Genomic DNA, 21,537 nt, shown 5'->3' on the forward strand with positions numbered 1-21,537 from the left:
TCTCACCCCCCTCACCTCCACACTACCTCTGCCACTGACCCCCCCACCAACACTACAGATGTTATCCCTATCCCCATTACCACCACTGATAACATACCCCCCACCACCAAAACTGCTGCCACTGATCCCATCCCCCCCACCACCCAAAGTGGACGGATCCCACCCCCCCTCCCCACCACCACCACCACTGCTGCAGCTGATCCCATCCTCCCCCACCACCCCAAGTGGACCGATTCCATCCCTCCACCACTATCAGTGGACTGATTCCATTCCCCGACCACCGCTGATCAAACTCCCCCTAACCACCATCAGTGGACTGATCTCACCCCCTTACCTTCACCACCTCTGCCACTAGCACCCCCCCCCCTCATGGTTTCTTGCACCAGGCTCTGAAGGTTCTAGATACGCCTCTGGTGTGTGCGTATATATATATATATATATATATATATATATATATATATATATATATATATATATATGTTTGTGTGTCTGTGTGCCTCTGTGTCTGCGTAAACCAGGAAGCGAACAGGCAGCAGCTTCAGGTGCCCACAGTTAAAATGGCTGCATCCAGACTTGGTGGAGGGAGATTTCTGCAGCATATTCGGCAAGCACAGAATCACAGTACATTTAAAATAATATGTAAAGTGGTTGGAGGGAAGCTTCAGAATGGCAAATATTTTTTTATTATAAATTATGTGAGCAGACTGCACTTCCTCTTTAAAAGTTTGCTTTCTATGGTACATTACACAGGGTTTTCCTGGCTGATAATCAATGGAACCTAACGTGTGTCTTACATGGCACATTGATAAAATCGATATTCTTAGGCTGCCCATACACAGTTCAGTAGTTTTGTGCAGCTAAGAAGATGAACGAAAAAAACAGAACCAATTTCCCAACCCACACCAATTCCCCCAAGCTTCCCCGCAGTGTCACTGTATTCTGACAGCGAGGAGACTCCTCTGCCTCTCCCTAGCAGAATACACAGATTGACCTGAAATTTTCCAGCAGTCCCATTTGTGTGAAGTTGATAGATCGATTTGCAAATGGAAACAGCCATACTTAAATCAAAATTTGGCTGGTTCCTGGTCAGCTGGCTGAGTTTTGATACATGTGTGGTAAGCTTTAGAAGTATCCTTGCATTTCTTTTCCTCTGTACAGTACAACCCCATTGCAGGTTATACAGCTTGTTCGCAGCCTTGAAGGACCAGTTTCAATTTATTGTTCACAAATGTAGAGGATTTATTTGCTCCCCTCCTCAAAGCTTTTTTTGCCGATACTTCCATTGATCACAGAGGTGCAACCTGTACTTCTGTGACACATTTTCAGCTGACTGCGGGATCTGACTGGTCGGAATCCACCCAAAAGCCTAGATCGGCACCTGAATCAGTCTCTCAGCGATCCACTGAGAGTCTGAGCCAGCCTCTCCCGCCCCTCCACAGCTCAGAGGGCCAGATCAGAGAGGCGGAGGGTGACTGACAGTTCCGGCTCTCTGCTCAGAGTGGAGGGAAGAACTGAGCAGTCTTTGATCTCTTAGTTCTCACTGCAGGGTCGGCAGCGGACAGATGCAGCATCGGATAGGATAGAGTTCAGAATTCTTCTGAATTCTATAATGAATACATTTACCACTAAGCACATTAAAGGAAACATAATTAAAATGACTGGACATAACCTGATCACAGGTTACTTGTATACATGATAACATATGACACACAGGGCTATATTAAATTGTAGTCATACTCCTTGAATGCAGGAAAAGTATTTGTATGTGAAAACTCACTCTTTCTCAGTATCACGTGTGCTTGTTTAGCTAACATCGTATTTGATTTGAACATTTTTTATATATAAAAATAGGTTGCTGAAATAACTGAATTTTTGTAAAATCTTACCTGTAAAATTCCTTTCTCTGAGTCTCTGAGTCCAGTCGCCACCTCCTCTAAGTCATCACTGTTGGGTATTGACTTCCCATCCACAGGAGTAGCTAGGCATATAGACTTAGTCAAAAGACAAAAGGCATTAGCATATACACACCCATGGGGGCTGTCCCATCTGGTCAATACCCCCCCTGCATCACCACTCCCAACTCAGTTTGGTAGCATAGCAGTAGGTAATAAGAACCCCAAAAGAGGGGCGGGGGCGGCGACTGTCGGAGGACTCAGAGAAAGGAATTTTACAGGTAAGATTTTACAAAAATTCAGTTTTCTCTTACGTCCTCCGAAGTCGCCGCCTCCTCTAAGTCATCACTGTTGGGATGTCCCAAAGCAGTATAGACATGAGGGGTGGGAGACGCAACCGTAGAAAAGGCAACGCAGTACCCACATCAGAGAAAGGAATCTTACATGCACTGTAAGAGAACGAACTGGGCCACAGAAAAAAAACAATGCTCAACAGGAGCAACAGCCCAGAAAAGCAAATGCCAACAGCCAGGGACCCAGAAAAAACACAAAGGTCCATCATGGCACTGCCGCACTGAGAACTTTGCGGCAAAAGGAAGCATCAGCTGATGCCAGAACGTCTACTTTGTAGAAGTTTGAAAAAGTGTGCACCGACGACCAAGTCGCAGCCTTGCACACCTGGGTCACCGAGGCCCGATGCCAATAGGCCCAGGACGCACTCACAGATCTGGTGGAGTGCGCCTGAACAGGGAAGGGTGGAACCCTTTCCTTCAAAGCATAAGCCTGTTCAATGGTCTGTCCGATCCATTTGGCAATAGTGGCTGCAGATGCAGCCATGCCCTTCCGAGGTCCCTCAGGAAGGACAAAGAGGGAATCCATCTTCCGAAAGGACTCCGTAGACGACAGGTAAACCCTGATCGCCCTGACAACATCCAAGGAATGCAGAGCAACCTCCTTAGGATGCTTAGGCTTCGTACAAAGCGAAGGCAGGACAATGTCCTCATTAATGTGGAACTCAGAGACCACCTTAGGAAGAAAGAAGGGATGCGGACGCAAAACCACCTTATCACGGTGAATCACCAAGTACGGAGAACGGCAAGATAACGCTGCCAGTTCAGACACCCTGCGAGCCGAAGTGATCGCCACCGAAAAGGCAACCTTCTTAGACAGCAGAGGCAACGATATTTCCCGAATGTTTTCAAAGGGAGCACGCTGTAAGACAGACAGAACTAAGTTCAAGTCCCATGGAGGTAAGGGCTCCTTCCTGGGAGGAGCCAAATATCGCACACCTTGAATGAAGGTGCGAACCAGGGAATGAGACGCCACAGGGCGTTGAAAAAGAACAGCCAGTGCGGACACCTGGCTCTTGATGGTGGCCAGCGCCAGGCGCTGGTCCACTTCAGACTGGAGGAAGGCCAACACTCTGGACACTGAGTACGAACGAGGTGAGAACCCCCTGGACTCACACCAGGCAAAATAAGCCTTCCAGGTACGGTAATAGATTTTACCGGAGGAGGTCTTTCTAGCCTTGACAAGGGTAGGGATGACCTCAGAAGAGAGACCCCTGTCCTTCAGGACCTGGGTCTCAACAGCCAGGCCATTAAAGCCAGCGACCATAAAGCAGGATGGAAGATCGGACCCCGAGACAGGAGATCTTCCCGCAGAGGCAGACGCCACGGAGGCGCCACTGCCAGGTGAACAACGTCGGTGTACCAGGACCGGCGTGGCCAGTCTGGAGCCACCAGAATCACCAGGTGCGGTTCCGAGACCAATCTGCGGAGGAACCGGGATAGCAACTGAATCGGAGGAAAGGCATACATCAGACGATACTGATGCCAAGGGGCTACCAATGCATCCGAGGCGTCCACCAACGGATCGCGCGTTCTTGCCACGAACCTTTCCACCTTTTGATCTAGCCGGGATGCAAACAGATCCACGTCTGGGGATCCCCACTTCGCACACAGCATCTGAAAGACCTCCAGGTGTAGGGACCATTCCCCCTGGTCCAGGGTCTGGCGACTCAGATAGTCGGCCTGCCAATTCTCCACACCCGGAATGTGAACTGCCGAGATCGCCGGGACATGAGCCTCGGCCCAAGACAGAATGTCGGTCACCTCTCGGGCCGCCCGAGCACTCCTGGTGCCCCCATGGTGGTTGATGTAAGCCACCGCGGTAACATTGTCCGTCTGTACCTGGACAGGACGGTCCCGAAGATGGCCCGACCACTGGAAGAGACAGAGTTTTATCGCTCGCAGTTCCAGCACATTTATCGGGAGGGAGGATTCTTCCTCCGACCAAGTGCCCTGGGCAGACAGGTTGCCCAGAACTCCACCCCAGCCCGACAGGCTGGCATCCGTGGTAATCACCGTCCACACCAACGGACGGAAGGACTTGCCTTCCGCCACCGACGGGGACTGGAGCCACCACAGAAGAGCCAATCTGGTCTGACGACTCAAGGAGACACACAGATCCAGGGACTGAGGCAGTCTGTCCCACCTGGCCAGGATCTCCGCTTGGAGAGCCCGCGTGTGGAACTGAGCAAAGGGTATCGCCTCGAGGGCCGATACCATCAACCCCAGGCCCCGCATACAGGTCCTGAGTGACGAGGACGGGCTGTCCCTGAGGGACCTGAGCTCGTCCAGCAAGGTCCGGAGCTTGTCCTCCGGCAAGAACACCTTTGCCTGAGCAGAGTCCAGAATCATTTCTATATAGGGAATAGGACGCACTTTGCCCCCTTTCCTGGGCACCGCGAACAGATTGGAACAAAATACCCGAAACCTGTCCCGATGAGGTACCGGGACAATCACCCCCTGAGCAAGAAGGTCCTACACCGCTTGATGCAGGTCCTGCCGACGCCCAGGAGGCAAGCGAAGCTTAGAGGGAAAGAATCTGCCCGCCGGCCGGGAGAGGAATTCGATCAGGTATCCTGATCGAATGATTTCCTGAACCCACCTATCCGATATCCGGAGCAGTTAAGGTTGGAGGAAACCGCGCAAGCGTCCCCCCACCCCTGAAACGGGTGAGGGCGCCCCTTCAGGCAGAGTCGGACTGACCCGCCGAGCCGGCATTGCCCGACTCCTGCTTACCCTCCCAGGGCTTCTTCTGGCTGCCCTGGGCCTTGAAGGGCTTACCCTTGGATTGGTTACGAAAGGTACGAAAGGACCCCTGACTGGATCTAGGCGCAGAACCCCGCTTGCCACGAAAGGACTTGTTCTTCAGGTTCTGGGGCAGCAAGGTGCTCTTGCCCCCCGTGACGCCTTTCACCAGGGCATCCAACGCCTCGCCAAAAAGGCGAGAACCAGCTTATGGAAAATCAGCAACTGTTTTCCGTGAGGACTGGTCAGCCAACCAGCTCTTCAGCCATATCAGTCGCCGGTTAAGCACCGCGACACTAGAGAGGCGAGCCACTAAGGGGGCCTCATTCAAGGCTGCATCACACAAATACATGACTCCTTAGTGGATCTGATCCACCATTTCCAGCCGGGCAGGCGGAACACCATCAGACACGAGATTGCTCCTAAGCATCTTAGTCCAATCAGCCACCGCCTGAGCCACCAAAACGGACGCGAAAACGGGTTTGAGCAACGAACCCGCCACCGTATAGGAATGGCGAGCTAGAGACTCCAACCGCCGGTCCATGGGATCCCGGAAAACTGGGGTATCCTCAGTAGGAACCAAGGTAGCCTTGTTTAACACGGCCACAGTGTGATCTACCTGTGGAGCCACACACCATCGTGATTTGAACTGACTACGTGCGCCACATTTCATTAACAGTGTAATGAAAACTCAGCTGGGCAGGGAAAAACCTGCACCGACTTGCGGGTCCTGTGCGTCCCAAAGAAGGACACAACGCCCGGAGGACAGGGCTCATCCTCCAAATGTAAGGTTTCCTTAACAGAAAATTAACTCATCCATGGTCGCCCGTTCTTCAGGTGACCCTGGGGAGGAGGTATCAACCCCCTCCATCTCAGCCTCCCCCTCAGACCCCGGGGGGTCCAGGGATGAACGGGACCCTGAAAAGGGCACGCTCACAGCAGCAGCCATATCCCCATCTGAATCAGAAGAGAGAGACAATCTGGGCCTCTTTTTTGCAGCACGTTCAGACATCAGCATTTCCATATTAGACACCAAAGTCGCCACCACAGCAGCCAAATCGGGTCGCAGCGGGGTCACAGGAGAACTGGGGACCCCCACTAAAGCTGGGGGGAACTTGGTTTCCTGAGAATCCATTGCTCAAAGTTCACAGAAAAAAAAAAAAACAGTGCAATAAATGTGTACTGCCCCTTTAAGATCGCTGCGGAATGCGCAGCCCACCGCTACAGCTACAGTGACAAAGACCCCAAAAGGAGAAGAGAAAACTGAGCGATAATACAAAGGAATATTGAGAGCGATAACCTGCAGAGCCCGCAGACCGTTGCCACCGATGTCCTGCTGCATATGGAAAGGAAGTGCTGCTGAAGTAGGCTGAACTTAAAGACTTTCAGACTTAGGGAAAATGGCTGCCCCATAGGATTGTATTGGAGGCTTCAAGAAAATGGCCGCCGAACATGCGGTCGGACCGATCGGTCTACACCCACAAAAATGGCGGCGGATGGCGCCAAAACAGCATGCAGTATCGCCCACAGAGAGGCTGACCATGCCTGCCCAAACCAAAGATGGCAGACTGCGCGAGTTCACTCCGCTGCGGTCGCCACACAACGTCTGCACCCCCAACAATGCACCGAAGTGACACAGGGAAGGGGACCCCCACACATACAGAAAACTGCACAAGCGAGCCCCGCAGGGACCGCATCAGGGAGTCACACAGGCACAGACATGGGGAACACACAGCAACACAGATTGCCACCCCAGACAGAGGCCCCACACAGAAGTACTTACCTGTACCAGATGGCGTGGGAAGCCTCTATGCACGGAAAACCGCTGTCCTCACCTGACAGGGAGTGCCGTGAGCCAGGGACATGACACTGCAGCACCGCAGATGTGTCCTGTGAGGTAGCCACCTCGCGGCTGCATCCCTGCAGCGAACAGGGATGGGTCGTTCGTAATGCCAGGGCGAGCCATAGCTGAACGCTCGATGGCGGGCTGGGGGTCCATCTGACCCTTTTGCTCTTGAGGATCAGGGCGGTCAGTCTGAATCCCAGCACCGCATGACCCATCTTCATCCGAAGAGAAGACTAACACTAGAAGCTGACAAAATAAACAGCTAGTAAAGTAAGAGAAAAAACTGACATTTTCATAGAAAATCAAAGAAAAGATTAGGAAGGCTGAGACTGAAGCCCCAGCACAAGGTACACCTGACTACTCCTGACGCTAGGCAGATTAAAACTGAGTTGGGAGTGGTGATGCAGGGGGGGGGGTATTGACCAGATGGGACAGCCCCCATGGGTGTGTATATGCTAATGCCTTTTGTCTTTTGACTAAGTCTATATGCCTAGCTACTCCTGCGGATGGGAAGTCAATACCCAACAGTGATGACTTGGAGGAGGCGGCGACTGTCGGAGGACGTAAGAGAAACATTTTTTTTTTTTTTTTAAACTAACCAGTCTGCAGTTTTTGTCATGCAGCCAGAGCCCATGACATTTGAGGAAGTAAAACCTGCTTTATAGCTCAGTAATAAAACAATAATATACCACAGTGCATAGGTCAATACTTACACAAAGTCTTACAGACATGATCAATAGATGATGCACTACACCACAACAACTCTACATTGCGCATGGATCCATATATCAAAGCTTGCCTTGGGAGGAATTGTTATTGAAAATATTGGTGTTCCGCAGGACTATACACTACTAATGCAATAGTGCAATAGTGCATAATGCAAAAAGCAAGCAATTTTCACACACAAATATTTCAACAAATGCATAATCGGCTGCTTACATTCTTTTCCCAGAAAGAAGGAGTAGAAACATATGTGGTTGATGCTTAGGTACAGCCAGCCCTGGCGTGGCACTCGGCCTTTCCAACAGCAGCATGAATAAAAGGTCACCAGCTTCTCTGCCTCTGGAAAGTTGAATCTGCTCTCAAACTTCACCAAACCCTCACGGAACTTTTCAGGATCTTCCTCCTGTTCAGCCACCCTACTGCTGGCTTCCTCGGCAATGAGACCCTGTGGAAAATGAACAAAAGAAATTGATGTATAACAGATTTATAACAAACAAATTAGGCTGTTAAGCATCTTTCAGACCTAACAATTCAATAAAACCTGAGCCATCAGCACTGTTCCACCCAGCTCAAGCACCATTTTAACTAATACACAGTGGAGAAATCTTTACTTTGGGAAAGCTGCTTTTGACAGCTCGCAGGCATTTGTCTTGTTTGTGTGCTATATAGAAAAAGGCCCCTTTCACACTTGTGCGACTTGTCCTGTGACTTTGGACTGTAAAGTCGCATGCCAAGTCATACTCCATGATTTCCAATGAGTACTATTTATATCTGTGCAACTTCAAGTCGCAACGACTTCAAAGTAGTCCCTGCACTACTTTGATGCGTTTTGAGGTCCATAAACATAGGTATTGCTTCAAGTCCAGTCAAAATTGCGGCAAAAAAAAAAAAATTGCAGCAACTTTCAGGTCGCACAAGTTTGAAAGGGGCCTAAGTGTCTGTAAATTCACAGCTTGAAAAAAAACATAAGAGCAATCCTACAACCTTCCATCAATGTGCCTTGTTTTTATAATCACACAACCACCACTATACCCGTTTCTAAGTGGGGTAGTGCCTAAAAGCAAAGCTCGATATTGCAAAAATACAGCTTAATCATAAATATCTTTCTCCCTGTGTATGGAAAACAAAGACTCCAGTCATGAAAGAAGAAAATGAAAATTAAGTTACCGCTCAAATAAAACTACATTGCCAAATTATCTGCCAATATAGAAGGTTCACATTTTTCTTAATGGAGAGGCAGGAAAACAGACACAGACATTTCTTTGGCTAGAGTGGTAGACAGACAGACAGAAAGCTACACCCTACCTTTACTTTTCCCTTGACAAAGTTAGCTATGTCATCTTTGTTGTCAAACACTGACAAAGTGTGAAGCAAGTTCTGTTCCAGCCAGTCCCAGTGCTGTGTGATCTCCTCCATTGTGGCCCCTGGTATAATATATGAAACATAGTAGTATTGTTATACTAGTATTGACATATGGCCTATATAATGTACCAACATCAGAAACACTATTATATGGAATGTGTAGTGCAATGTGCAAAAGTATACAAACTTGGAGTACATTAAACTGTGACTGGCTGCTACGGGTTACTACACTGTGATGAATGAGGAGCATTTATTAAAGGTGTGTGTAAACCCATCAATGAACTTCTCACATTTGCTACTGTTTGGTCTGCTAAAAATTACCTGTTGATTCAATATTTAGAGCTACCCTGTTTCTTTTGCTCACTTCCTGCATTTTCTCAAGGGGCATAATTATCCCTCCATCTTATCATGGACCACACAACAATTTGTGTCTAGGTTATTGGAAATAGGATGGGACAGTTTTGAGTAGTTTAGCAAAAGACAACTGGGCAGGGATGACACCACTCAGTACAACAAAGTGCTCTGAACTGCTAGCCCACAACAGGACTAATGCCTCGTACACACGCAATGATTATCGGCCGACCGATCGTCCGACTTTTGTCCAGAGTTGAGTTTTGTTGGTTGGAATGTGCCTAGACTGCACACGAATTTTCTCGGTCAACAAAAATCTACTTCAGAAGTAATGTCATGTGCTGGTTTACTTTCCGTGTGTTTTTTCTTCTCTGAGCATGCCCAGTCTTGCTCATCAGATTTTTGTCTGCCGAAATCTGTACTGACTGACGGAAAATCAGCCGTTGTGTTGACGGCCAACAAAAATTTAATAGCCTGCACACCAGATTTTATTGGGCCGAAAAGTCGGAGTTGGTTGTCGAAAGCATCATACTAACAAGCCGAAAATCGGTCGGATCAGACATTGGCCGAAAATTCCCGGCCAATAATCGATGTGTGTGTACGAGGCATGAGGCTGGCCATAGTGCCATAAAGGAGTCAGATTTTTATTTGTTCAACCAGCAGGTAAAAAAAAAAAAAAAAAACTGACCCGACATATTTGAGGTGGATGTGGGGAATACAAAGGCATACAAAGTGTCTTTGTATGCTGACAGTGGGGAGACTTCCCCACCATCAGATTACATAGATCAGTGCTACAGGCTATAGCTTATGCTTCTGCTCGACTGTAAATTTTTCAGCTCGACTGTAAATTTTCCAACAGGGCAATTCTGTTCAACCACAGTGGCCATTTATGATTTGAATATCAACTGATCTGCGCTGAAACAGCCAAATTTAGATCCATGTATGGCCAGCTATAGGAGAAGACTGCATTTCTAGCTTATCAACAGGTATTTTTCTGCACTTGCAGGGTCTTAAAAGAGATAGAATATGGGGAAACATATAAATATATTGCAGAGATGTACTTAATATGTTTTTTTTTTTTTTACCCTGCATACACTTGAATGAAAACATTAAACTTTCTTACACTCAGCTAGAGATAAATTGCATGTTTTAGAACTGAGTAAACCAAGAAGCCAAAAGTAGCATTTATACAGCTAAAAGCTGATCACACACAAGCTAATATGTTCTTTGGATTGTACTTATTACTACAGTAAAATGAAGTAAAGGCTAAGTTTCCCCTTTTTTCTAAATTCCAGCTTCCCAGGAACACCTGGAGGGATTCGGTGCCAACATAGTTGATGTGTGTCAGGGTGTGTGTGCTAATGAGGTCAGCTGATGAACTGCTTCCTGTGTCTTACTGGTTGTCACTATGTAACGTTAAAAAACCATACCCCGTGAAGAAACCATACCCTCGTCACTTCCGGTCTGAAACAGCTGAGCAGCGCAGTAGTGCGCATGCTCAGAGCCCCGGATACGTGATTGAAGAAGAAAGAATTTGAGAAGTGCGCATGCTCGGTTTGCATGAAATTATCACGGCACTGTTTCTAATGTTATACTTGCGGGGGTACATTAAAACACTTCGGGTGCAACATAAATCATGTCCTCTCCTATCGCTGTAACTTCCCTCATCTCTGGTAATAAATATAAAAGCGGCGGCGGGTGTATGAGACGTAAATGTGACGGCGATGGCGGCTCCGTGATCCGCTTTTATATTTATTACCGGAGATGAGGGAAGTTACAGCGATAGGAGAGGACATGATTTATGTTGCACCCGAAGTGTTTTAATGTACCCGCCGCAAGTTTAAACTACCGTGAGAAATCCATACCCTCCATAGCGGAACCAGAAGTGACGAGGGTATGGTTTTCTCACGGGTATGGTTTTTTCACGGAACACACTACCCAAATCTACATACCAGGAAGTCATGAACTTTTCTATGGAACACACCAGGGCTAAGGTTGTTCCAAAAATCAAAGAAAGCTAAGCTTTTATTTTTCTGCAACAGAGGTACATTAATAGCATATTGGTACATGGGAGCTGAAATTTTGAAATAAAAAATAGTGAACTTTGCCTTTAAATAATCATTGATCTAGAAACATTCAAGTCAAGCCAGACCCTCAGACCCGGTTCACACTAGCACGACTTGTCAGGCGACTTGGTCGCCTGACAAGTCGCGGTGGGTTGCCTGCCATAGATTAGCACAGGACCCGTTCTAATAGGAGCGACACAAGTTGCTCCGACTTAGAAAAAGGGTCCTGTACTACTTTGAGGCGACCTGCATTGACTTCAATGATATGAAGTCCGTGCATGTTGCGCCTTCACAGGTCGCCCCAGCAAGTAGCATCGCCCCTGTGTGAACGGGGTCTCACACTTAATAATTATTGATAAATTGGGCTGATCTAACAGATTGGAATTAAAAAATATCTAACTAGTTTGGAACCAGCTTAATACAAGGGTGGATATGATTATAACATTGAGGAGCTAGTCAGTCCAACCTACTAGTTTAGTCTGCAGGTACCTTAACAAAAAAACTTGAGAATGCTAGGGGTCATTAGCACTGATCGGGGAACTGGTCTCGGGGATTTGTCAGATCATTCTTTAAAATTTACTGCAGCAAAGTACAGCTATAGCAAGGCAAGCACACAAGAAGCTGCCACAAAATAATGGTCTAATGCCCCGTACACACGTGCAGATTGTCGGCCGAAAAGATTCGGCCGACGACCGATCGGCCGATTTGTTGTATGATGCTTCCGACAGCGCACTTTCGGCCAAAAAGAATCTGTCGTGCAAGCATTAAAATTTTTGTATGCCGACACCAGAGCGGCCGATTGTTCGCCAGTCAATACAGAATTCGGCCGACAGACAGCAGATTTGCAAGAATGGGCATGCTCAGAAAAGAAAAAACACAGGGGAAGTTAACCATCACATGACATCACTTCTGCAGTCGGCTGTAGTCGGCAGGACAAAATTCTTGTGCAGTCTTTTGCACTTTTCAACAGACACGACAGCCCAGGGACAAAAGACGGCCGATCGTTCGGCCGACGATCTGCACGTGTGTACGGGGCATAACTTTAGAAGATCTGCAGGTGTACTGAAAGTTGTAAAGTTTTAAAAACAGACCAAAAAGAGGCACAACCACCAATACATTATTCTGAAATGTAGCAATGCGATTCCTTACCATTCACTAAGAAATATCAAACCATTTTACTTTAACATGATTGGTGAGGATTTACTCTCAATCATTCATAAAGAGGTAGAACAGGGATTCTCCAACAATGGCCAGGAGCCCTACGTAGCTCTGTCCTGCCTCAGAGGCCTCTCACAGTAGCATCCTGGCAAACTCAGCTTGGAAATACCCATCTGTGTGGAACACCTGCCATGTTACTTACTTCTCATAGGCAATAAAAGCCATGAAAAAAAGTTATCTAGATGACTCACTTTTATTAAACTTGTGAACACTTACTAAATAAAGGTTTTTGAGTTCTCACTGTCACAGGATACATTTGACTAACGCTCACACAAGCTAAGCAGGTTGAGATTATGCGCACTAGAAACATTGCAAATGGCAATAAACACATCCAATAGATTTTTCCTATCCAACCTACACAGTAAAAGATTTTAGGTAATGCTAATAGTCATTTTTTTCCCTAAACAGGCTCCTGTTACCTACTGCACATTAATGGTTGGACGACATCCAAAAGCAAAAGACATTTAGACAATCAGAGATACACGAGTCCCTTATAGTAGATTTCCAGACAGGCGGCCAACTGGCTAAGAATTTTCCAAACAGGAAAATCTTTGAACAAAACACAATGAATGTCATCAATTCTAGAAAAAAGAAAGGATATAAGCAGACAAGTGTTTGGATCCTTCTGGGTAGACAGAACGCTTGTACAAAACTTTAGTCTTGTTTCTTCCCACATTCAGTAAACAAAATTATCTACATAAGTAAGGCTACCTAATGATATAGCTGTTTTTAATTATGTAGTGATGTAGCTATTGCTGACCCACTTTAGAAATCACTAGTGGTCTGGTTAAAATACTTTTAGATCACTAAGGCCTCGTTCATAAGGATGCTGAGGTCTGTATACCATAAAGGGGGCGTTTGCTTATGCATCCCTAGCTGGTGCACCATAAATAAATCCTAATGCGACAGGCGCGTGGTCCCAACACAGACAGCATGCAATCGGGGATGCTCACCTGCGCCTGCATGCTGTCACATTAGGACAAGTAGCTGTGCCGATGCAGCTGTCCTCATGGACATGAAAGTGCCATCTGCATGCAGTACCTGCCGGCTAGAGACACAAACAATCGGCCTGTTCACACTATATGGGCCTCAGAACCTTTGTGAACAAGACCTTACCAGAACAAGCAAGCATGAAGCAATGGCAGCATCTATTCTTTTCATATCTCACCACAGTGTATTATTTCAATTTGGCTGCAAACGTGGTAACACCTACATTTCTATTTGTTACATGCTCCCGTTTTATAGTAGAACTTTAAAAAAAAAAAAAAAAAATCCCTGCTTACTTTTTTAATAACTTAACCACTTCAATATCAAGCACTTTCACACCCCTTTCTGCCCAGGCCAATTTTCAGTGCTGTCCCAGTTTGAATGAGGCACGTGTAGGACGACATCCATGGACATCCTCCCAGAACTGGAGAGTTACACTGTAGCTGTCTTTGGGCTATAGTGCAGGCAGAAACTGGTTAAGAAATCCTACCAAGCTTTTACCTTCTAAGGCCTCTTTCACACAGGCGTTCCGTATGTCCGTATATCACCCCATCCGTTTGCGGGTGATATACGGACGTAATGCATATCAATGGGATTGCGGATGTCAGCGGATGACCATCCGCTGACATCCGATTTGCGTCCTTCCAGTTCTGTTCCTTTTTTTGGAACGGAACAGAACCCTATTTTTCTTCAGTTTAAAAAAAGAAAAGGATGCAAAATCGGATGTCAGCGGTGTCATCCGCAATCCCATAGACATACATTATGTCCGTATATCATCCGCAAACGGATGGGATGATATGTGGACATACGGACCGGATGACACAAGTGTCATCTGTGTCCGGAAAAAAAAAAAAAAAAGTGACTGAACGGACTGCAAAAACGGAGCGCCCGTGTGAAAGAGGCCTAAAGGGAGCAGGCTAGAGAGTTGATGTTTACCATAAAAACCCTGTCTGTACTTTGCTGGCAGATCTTCACTATCAGTTATAAACTAGATGTGCACAATGTCTGTCCTAAAGTATTAAAAATCTCAAGGCTTTGGTGGCACATTGCATTTTAATGCACTTTAAAAAAATAAATAAAGTGTTCCTACACCTGTCCTCTGAAATTGGAAGTCATTCTGAATAATTACATGCTGCCTGTAGAGTCCTATCATGTATAATCCTGCTTCAAAGAAACAACTAGCAAGGTAAGACTTTTTTTAAAATTATTTTTAGGTATGCTTTGTGAACACAAACAGAAGTAAAAATTGACTGCAAAAGCGTAAAACACACTTTAAGCAGCCAACTCTATTACCTGTCATTTCTTAGGTTAACTCCTTAAAAGACACACTAAAACCCTAGCATGGAAAACTATATTTTTCATAACCTTTGTAATTTAATAAGTAAATGTAGCATCCTTATTCATCGTTTCAAAAAAAAAGAGCTCAAAACTGCATTTATCAAATCACTAAAATAAAATTGTGAACACCTTCAAATACTGTACATCTCTTCATATGACTAGCAATGCAACACCTTCTGTTATTCTGAAGTGGTTTTGCATATATTTACCGCACATTTTTACCCTGTAACTTTTAGGCTCGGTTCACACTAGGTCGCTCCGACTTAGGGGGCGACCTGTGAAGTCGCGTACAACGCAACTTGCACGGACTTCATAAAATGAATGTCTATGCAAGTCGCCTCCAGGTCGCCCCCAAGTAGTACAGGACCCTTTTTCTAAGTCGGAGCGACTTGTGTCACTCCTATTAGAACGGCTCCTGTACCGCACAATGGGAGCGTGACGGACCGCGACTTGTCAGGCTGACAAGTCGCCTGACAAGTCGGATCAATGTGAATGCGGTCTTAAAAGCATGTTTATCTGCTTCTGCAATAAAGCTGGGCTCACACATGTCCAGCTGCGGTTTTGTTCAGGTGCAAACTTTTACTTAAATTTGTACGTAAATCAGACCCAAAATCGCACAGGACCCTATCCAGAAATGGACTGCGGCTGCCCCAGGCATGTGGGCAGGCTCTATTGAAACCGGCCCGATTCACGTTTTAGGAATCGGATATGGTTAAAAACGCATCCGATTCGCATATATGCGAGCCAAGCCTTACATTTTTTCTGACAATGCATGAGAAATGTGAGACTTTGAGCATTCTACAGTATTAGTGAATGAAGTAATTAGTGTTGAGTCACTGCACAGCAATGTTATTTAAAGTTACCTGAACATCCATGGCCATGCAGGCACACAGCACGTTTTGAATTTTGGTTCTGAAAACTCACCAATTGCTAGGGCCCAGTACATCTCTGACTCACCACAAGCAATGCTCGAGTAAACTTGAGATCCAGGGACCTGAAGCAATATCCGGAATGGGGCGACTCGGGCATTGGAATCCAGCACAGCATCCAGGGCACCCACCAGACGACCTGTAAAGCAAAAGCAGGATTACATTTTAAAACTGGCATATTCCTAAAATGTCATTTTATTCTACTTGACATCTTAAAATTTCAAACCGTGGTAACTGCCAGCCTATATTGAAACCCATTCATTTCCTTCTATGAAGCAAGGGAGTCACCCTCCTCTTACTGAAATAGATCATCTATTTATGTACTATTCCTTATAAACATGCATGCTATAGCAAACTGCTTTGTTACAACAGGTGCAGATGACTGAATAGGTCTAATAAGTGTAGATTTAGATGGTATCTAATAAATGCTTCATTGTTTAGATGAACAAATTGCAAACAAGGCAGCTGCAGCTGTCATTTTTAGACACTAGAATGCACATTTCATTACACTAAAACACCATTTAAACCAAGACAGAGACAAGTACCAGCTTTATTGGTGTACTAATTATCATAAGCATTTAGTAAAAAAAAAATACTTCAAAGACATGCAATGGATAAAGACAAACAAAGAAAAAGAATAAGGAAAAAAGATGTGTATATTATATATATATACACATACATACATATATATATATATATATATATACACACATACATGTATGTATGTATGTATGTATGTATGTATGTATGTATGTATGTATGTATGTATGTATGTATATATATATATATATATATATATATATATATATATACACACATACATATACACACACATATATATATATATATATATATACATACATATACAGTATATACATACATACATATATATACATATACACACACACATATATACACAAACCTTGTATAACAGTGTAAATTTGCTGTCCCCTCACCGCTGGCAACAAGAGTGAGTACACCCCTGAGTGAAAATGTCCAAATTGGGCCCAACCTGTCAATATTTTGTGTGGTCACCATTATTTTCCAGCACTGCCTTAAAGCGGTAGTATACCGCTTTTTTTTTACTTAAAGCGGAGTTCCGGGCACAAAATCGATCTTTTTTTCCGCTAGTTCTCCATCACCTGAAAAGGAATTGGATAGTTAGGTTCTTTTTTTTTTTTTACTCACCTTGTAATTGAAGATCGAAAATACTCACCTCAGGGTACTTCCTCCCTCAGCGCCGCGGCTCCGCCGTCACTTCCTGTCTCGCGATGATTCCTGGGAGCTGAACGTCATCGCTCCCAGGAATCAATGCGACGGCACCGGCCCCGCTCGTCACTTCCGGGGCGACGCCGCATTCCCCTGCTAAACAGCTTCTGGGCATGCCCAGAAGCTGCGGAGGAATGCGGTGCCGCACCGGAAGTGACGAGAGGGGCCGGTACAGGCGCATTCTGGGAGAAGAGGACGCGGAAGTAGACGCAGAAGAGGACCGCGCCGGCTTCAGCTGCCCACAAGAGATGGCAACGCTGTGGAAGAAATTTTATAAGTGAGTATTTCATCTTGCAGGTAAGTGCAAACCGGGACAGATCAGAGGCTAGCCATTGTGGAATGTACTAGCCCTGACTGTCCCGGGGGTATGTTCAGTGAAAATTGTTTTCTGTGCCCGGAACTCCGCTTTAACTACAGGTAAGCCTATAATAAGGCTTACCTGTAGGTACAATTAATATCCTAAACCTGCACGGTTTAGGAGATATTACCACTGCATGCAGCCGCTGACGCTAACGGCGCATGCGCTCTGAAGGTCCGGCGGACCTTCAGAGTTCCTTGCCGGGAATTGCATGCGCGGGGTGACGTCATCGCGGCTCCGGCCACTCACAGCGCCGGAGCCGCGGAACCCGGAAGAGACGCCATCGGATCATGTCCGCTGCCACAGCGGTGTCCGGGAGTCCGTGTCGGGGCTTCGTTCTAAGGTAAGTAATTCATAATGAGCTAGTGGAAGTAAAGCTGATTTTGGAAAAATGGCTGACCATCAGCATATTAATGACAGAAGAGACCCTATTGGTCTCTTCTGCCTGTCAGCTGTGATGTTCACTGAGCCAAGCATGTGCAGCTCAGCGAACATTTATGACCCCGATCTGTGGCGCGGCGATGTGAATCCCGTACGTATATGCGGGAGTGACGTCATTGCGGCCTGGCCTATCAAATGGGCGAAAGCATGAGACCCGGAAGATCGACCGGTGAAGTTGGAAGCAGCGGGGGGCCCCGGTAGATCAATCCCACTGCAGCGCTGGAGGACACCATATGACAGGTAAGTCTGCCACAATGTACTAATATACTATGCATGCTAGCACACTATGGCATAGCCCACCTGGGGGCCTTAAAAATCTATTTTCTATAGCCGACTTTACTTCCGCTTTAAAAATCAATCACTGTCCTTTAAAATACATGTAGCAAGAGGATTCGCATGGAGTAATTTCTTGGTGAACGTCAGATGTACAGCTTCAAATGAATGCCCCTAAGACTGGAATAACCTAGTTGACACCATAAAGCTCCCAATTTGCAGTGGGAAGTCCCCTTCATATGTAAATACTGACTTACTAAAGGGCATTTTTTTAAATCCTTTACCAATGGTGTCACTAGGGTTGGTGTCACCTTGTTCAGTAAAACATGTCACTCCTGCCTACCGGGCTCTCTCCTACCTAGTGCCCCACCCGGGCTCTCTCCTGTCTAGCCCCCCCCCCCCATTTGGTTCTCGCCTATCTAGCCACCCCCTCCCCCTTATCTTCCTTGGTGATATGATAGTGCTGTGTCCTGCCATGGTGTAAAAAGAGTTTTGTATTGCCCAGGGTTCACATCCAGGCTGGTTGAGAGGCTCAAGGATGTGTGTGCGTGTCTCATTGAGAGAAAATTATTTTCCTCAATAGTTGGTAAAAAATGGATTTTTGTAAGATCTTACCGTAAAATCCTTTTCTCTTAAGCTCATTGACAGACGTAGTCTTCTTGATTCTCAAGAGCTGGGTTATGTTGTCTCCGCAGGAGTAGGACTAGGCAGAAAGACAAAACGTTCTGGCTCCACCTTAGGGGCAGTCCCTGAGGGTATATCCTCCCTCTCTCTGCTACAGGGAATCAGTTCTGTTTTAAAGCAGTACAGAGAATTTAACCCAACCCAACTCAATGATAGAGGGGCGGGTACTACGTCTGTCAATGAGCTTAAGAGAAAAGGATTTTACGGTAAGATCTTACAAAAATCCATTTTTCTCTATCGCTCATTGACAGACGTAGTCTTCTTGATTCTCAAGAGCTGGGACATCCAGAAGCAGTGCCACAAATGAGGGGTGGGATTGACAAAATCAAATCCAATCTAGAAGGCCCAACTGGTGCCAAACTAGAAGTTTTAAAGGCTCATTATAAACAAAGAATGAGACTAAAGAAAAATTTTCCAACGGAAAAAAAACCCTCGAGGTAGACCACTGGTCTCCTCAAATTGCGGCCTGCAAAACCTTGCGGCCAAACGAGGCATCAGACGATGCCATTACATCAACTTTATAATGTTTAGTAAAGGTATGCACCGACGACCAGGTAGCCGCCTTGCACACCTGGACCACTGACGCCTGATGGCGAAAGGCCCATGACGCACTAAGTGCCCGAGTGGAGTGCGCCTTAACAGGGAACGGGGGCTCCCGACCCTTAATAGAATAAGCCTGTACTACCGTCTGTCTGATCCATCTGGAAATGGTCGCGGCAGATGCAGGCAACCCCTTTTTGGGTCCATCTGGGATCACAAAAAGTGAATCCGTCTTGCGAAACGAGTCTGTCGTTTTCAAGTATACCCTGATCGCCCGGACCACATCCAAGGAGTGTAAAGCAAACTCCCGAGGATGACTGGGCTTAGGACACAGGGAAGGTAATACAACTTCTTCATTCAGATGAAATTCTGAAACCACTTTTGGTAGGAAGGATGGATTCGGACGAAGAACCACCTTATCTCTATGAACCACCAGATATGGTGAACGACAAGATAATGCGGCCAGTTCTGACACCATGCGTGCAGAAGTAATAGCCACCAAGAAGGCCACCTTCTGGGACAACGTGGGTAGAGGAATCTCCCTAATATCTTCAAAGGGAGGTTTCTGAAGAACCGACAACACTAAATTAAGATCCCAGGGGGGTAACGGCGCGTGCACTGGCGGAGCCAGATGTCGCACCCCCTGGATGAAGTTCCGCACCAAGGAATGAGTAGCCAAAGGCTTCTGAAAGAAGATGGCTAATGCTGAAACCTGACCCTTGATAGTACTCAAGGCCAGTTTCTGCTCAACCCCTTGTTGCAGAAAAGCCAATATTCGACTAATCGAATAAGACCGAGGACGGAACCCCAAAGGTTCACACCATGCAATGTAGGACTTCCATGTGCGATGATAAATCTTTCTGGAAGTCGCTTTCCTTGCTTCAACTAGAGTAGGAATAACTGAAGCTGACAAACCTTTGTCCTTCAGCACCTGGGTCTCAATAGCCAGGCCGTTAAAGCCAGCGATCGTAAAGCAGGATGGAAGATCGGTCCCTGAGACAGTAGATCCTCCCTGAGAGGAAGTCTCCACGGGACGTCCGCCACCAGTCTGACCATGTCGGCGTACCAAGCTCGACGAGGCCAGTCCGGAGCTACCAGGATTACTGGGATTCCTTCCTCCTCTATCCTGCGAAGAAGTCTTGGCAGTAACGCGAGAGGAGGGAAGGCATAGATTAGCTGGTATTGCCCCCACGGGGCGATCAGTGCGTCTGCGGTTTCTGCTAGAGGATCGCGGGAGCGAGCCACGAATCTCTGAACTTTCCTGTTGAATCGTGATGCCAACAGATCCACATCCGGGGTGCCCCACCGTAGGCACAACTGGTGGAAAACATCTGGATGGAGGGACCATTCCCCCTGATCCAGGGTCTGACGGCTGAGATAATCTGCCTGCCAATTCTCCACCCCGGGAATGAACACCGCAGAGATTGCTGGAACAAATCGTTCCGCCCAGCGAAGAATGCAAGCCACTTCTTTGGCCGCTCGGACACTCTTGGTGCCCCCCTGGTGATTGACATAAGCCACGGCCGTGGCATTGTCCGACTGGATCCGAACCGGGCTGCCCTGGAGCTGCTCGGTCCAGTGAATCAGACAAAGTCTGATCGCTCTCAGTTCCAATACATTTATCGGTAACCTGGATTCTTCCGGGGACCAAAGTCCCTGGACAGATAACTGACCGAGAATTCCTCCCCATCCGGATAGACTGGCATCCGTGGTCACTATCGTCCAATATATTGGCAGAAATGACTTTCCCTGGCTGAGCATCGGAGACCGAAGCCACCAGACCAGAGACTCTCTGGTCTGTTTGCTCAATCGGATCTGATTGTCCAGGGATTCCGGATTCCGATTCCATCTGAGAAGAATCTCTTGCTGAAGAATTCGGGTATGGGACTGGGCAAATGGGACTGCTTCGAACGAAGCCACCATCAACCCCAGAACCCTCATGCAAGTCCGAAGGGAAGACCCGCGGTTGGACAGTAACAACTGGACTGCTGATTGAATCTTTCGGAGTTTCCCTACCGGAAGAAAAACTCTCGTCCTGACTGTGTCTAGAATTAGACCCAGATATTCGAGCCTCTGGGTGGGAACCAGAAATGACTTTTGCTGGTTCACCAGCCACCCGAATTCCTGTAAAGAAATCATAGTAATTTCTATGTTTTGTAGCAAGG

At 46.6% G+C, this 21,537-nt stretch overlaps 1 protein-coding gene across 2 annotated transcripts in view; it reads right to left on the reverse strand.

Moving 5' to 3' along the window:
• Positions 1 to 21,537, reverse strand: part of TBC1D8 (TBC1 domain family member 8) — a 160,674-nt gene that overhangs the window by 102,456 nt on the left and 36,681 nt on the right. Inside the window, exons 3-5 of one of the 2 annotated variants that reach the window (XM_082244615.1) lie at positions 15,803 to 15,946; positions 8,862 to 8,980; positions 7,773 to 8,001 (exon numbers count right to left, since the gene is read on the reverse strand). In XM_082244615.1, the coding sequence (XP_082100741.1) occupies positions 7,773 to 8,001; positions 8,862 to 8,980; positions 15,803 to 15,946 (492 nt within the window). The remainder of the gene's footprint in view (positions 1 to 7,772; positions 8,002 to 8,861; positions 8,981 to 15,802; positions 15,947 to 21,537) is intronic. The other variant, XM_082244616.1, reaches the window with a different exon arrangement.

This window comes from Pelophylax lessonae (genome assembly GCF_965119305.1).
Source record: "Pelophylax lessonae genome assembly, chromosome: 2".
Lineage (NCBI taxonomy): Eukaryota > Metazoa > Chordata > Amphibia > Anura > Ranidae > Pelophylax > Pelophylax lessonae.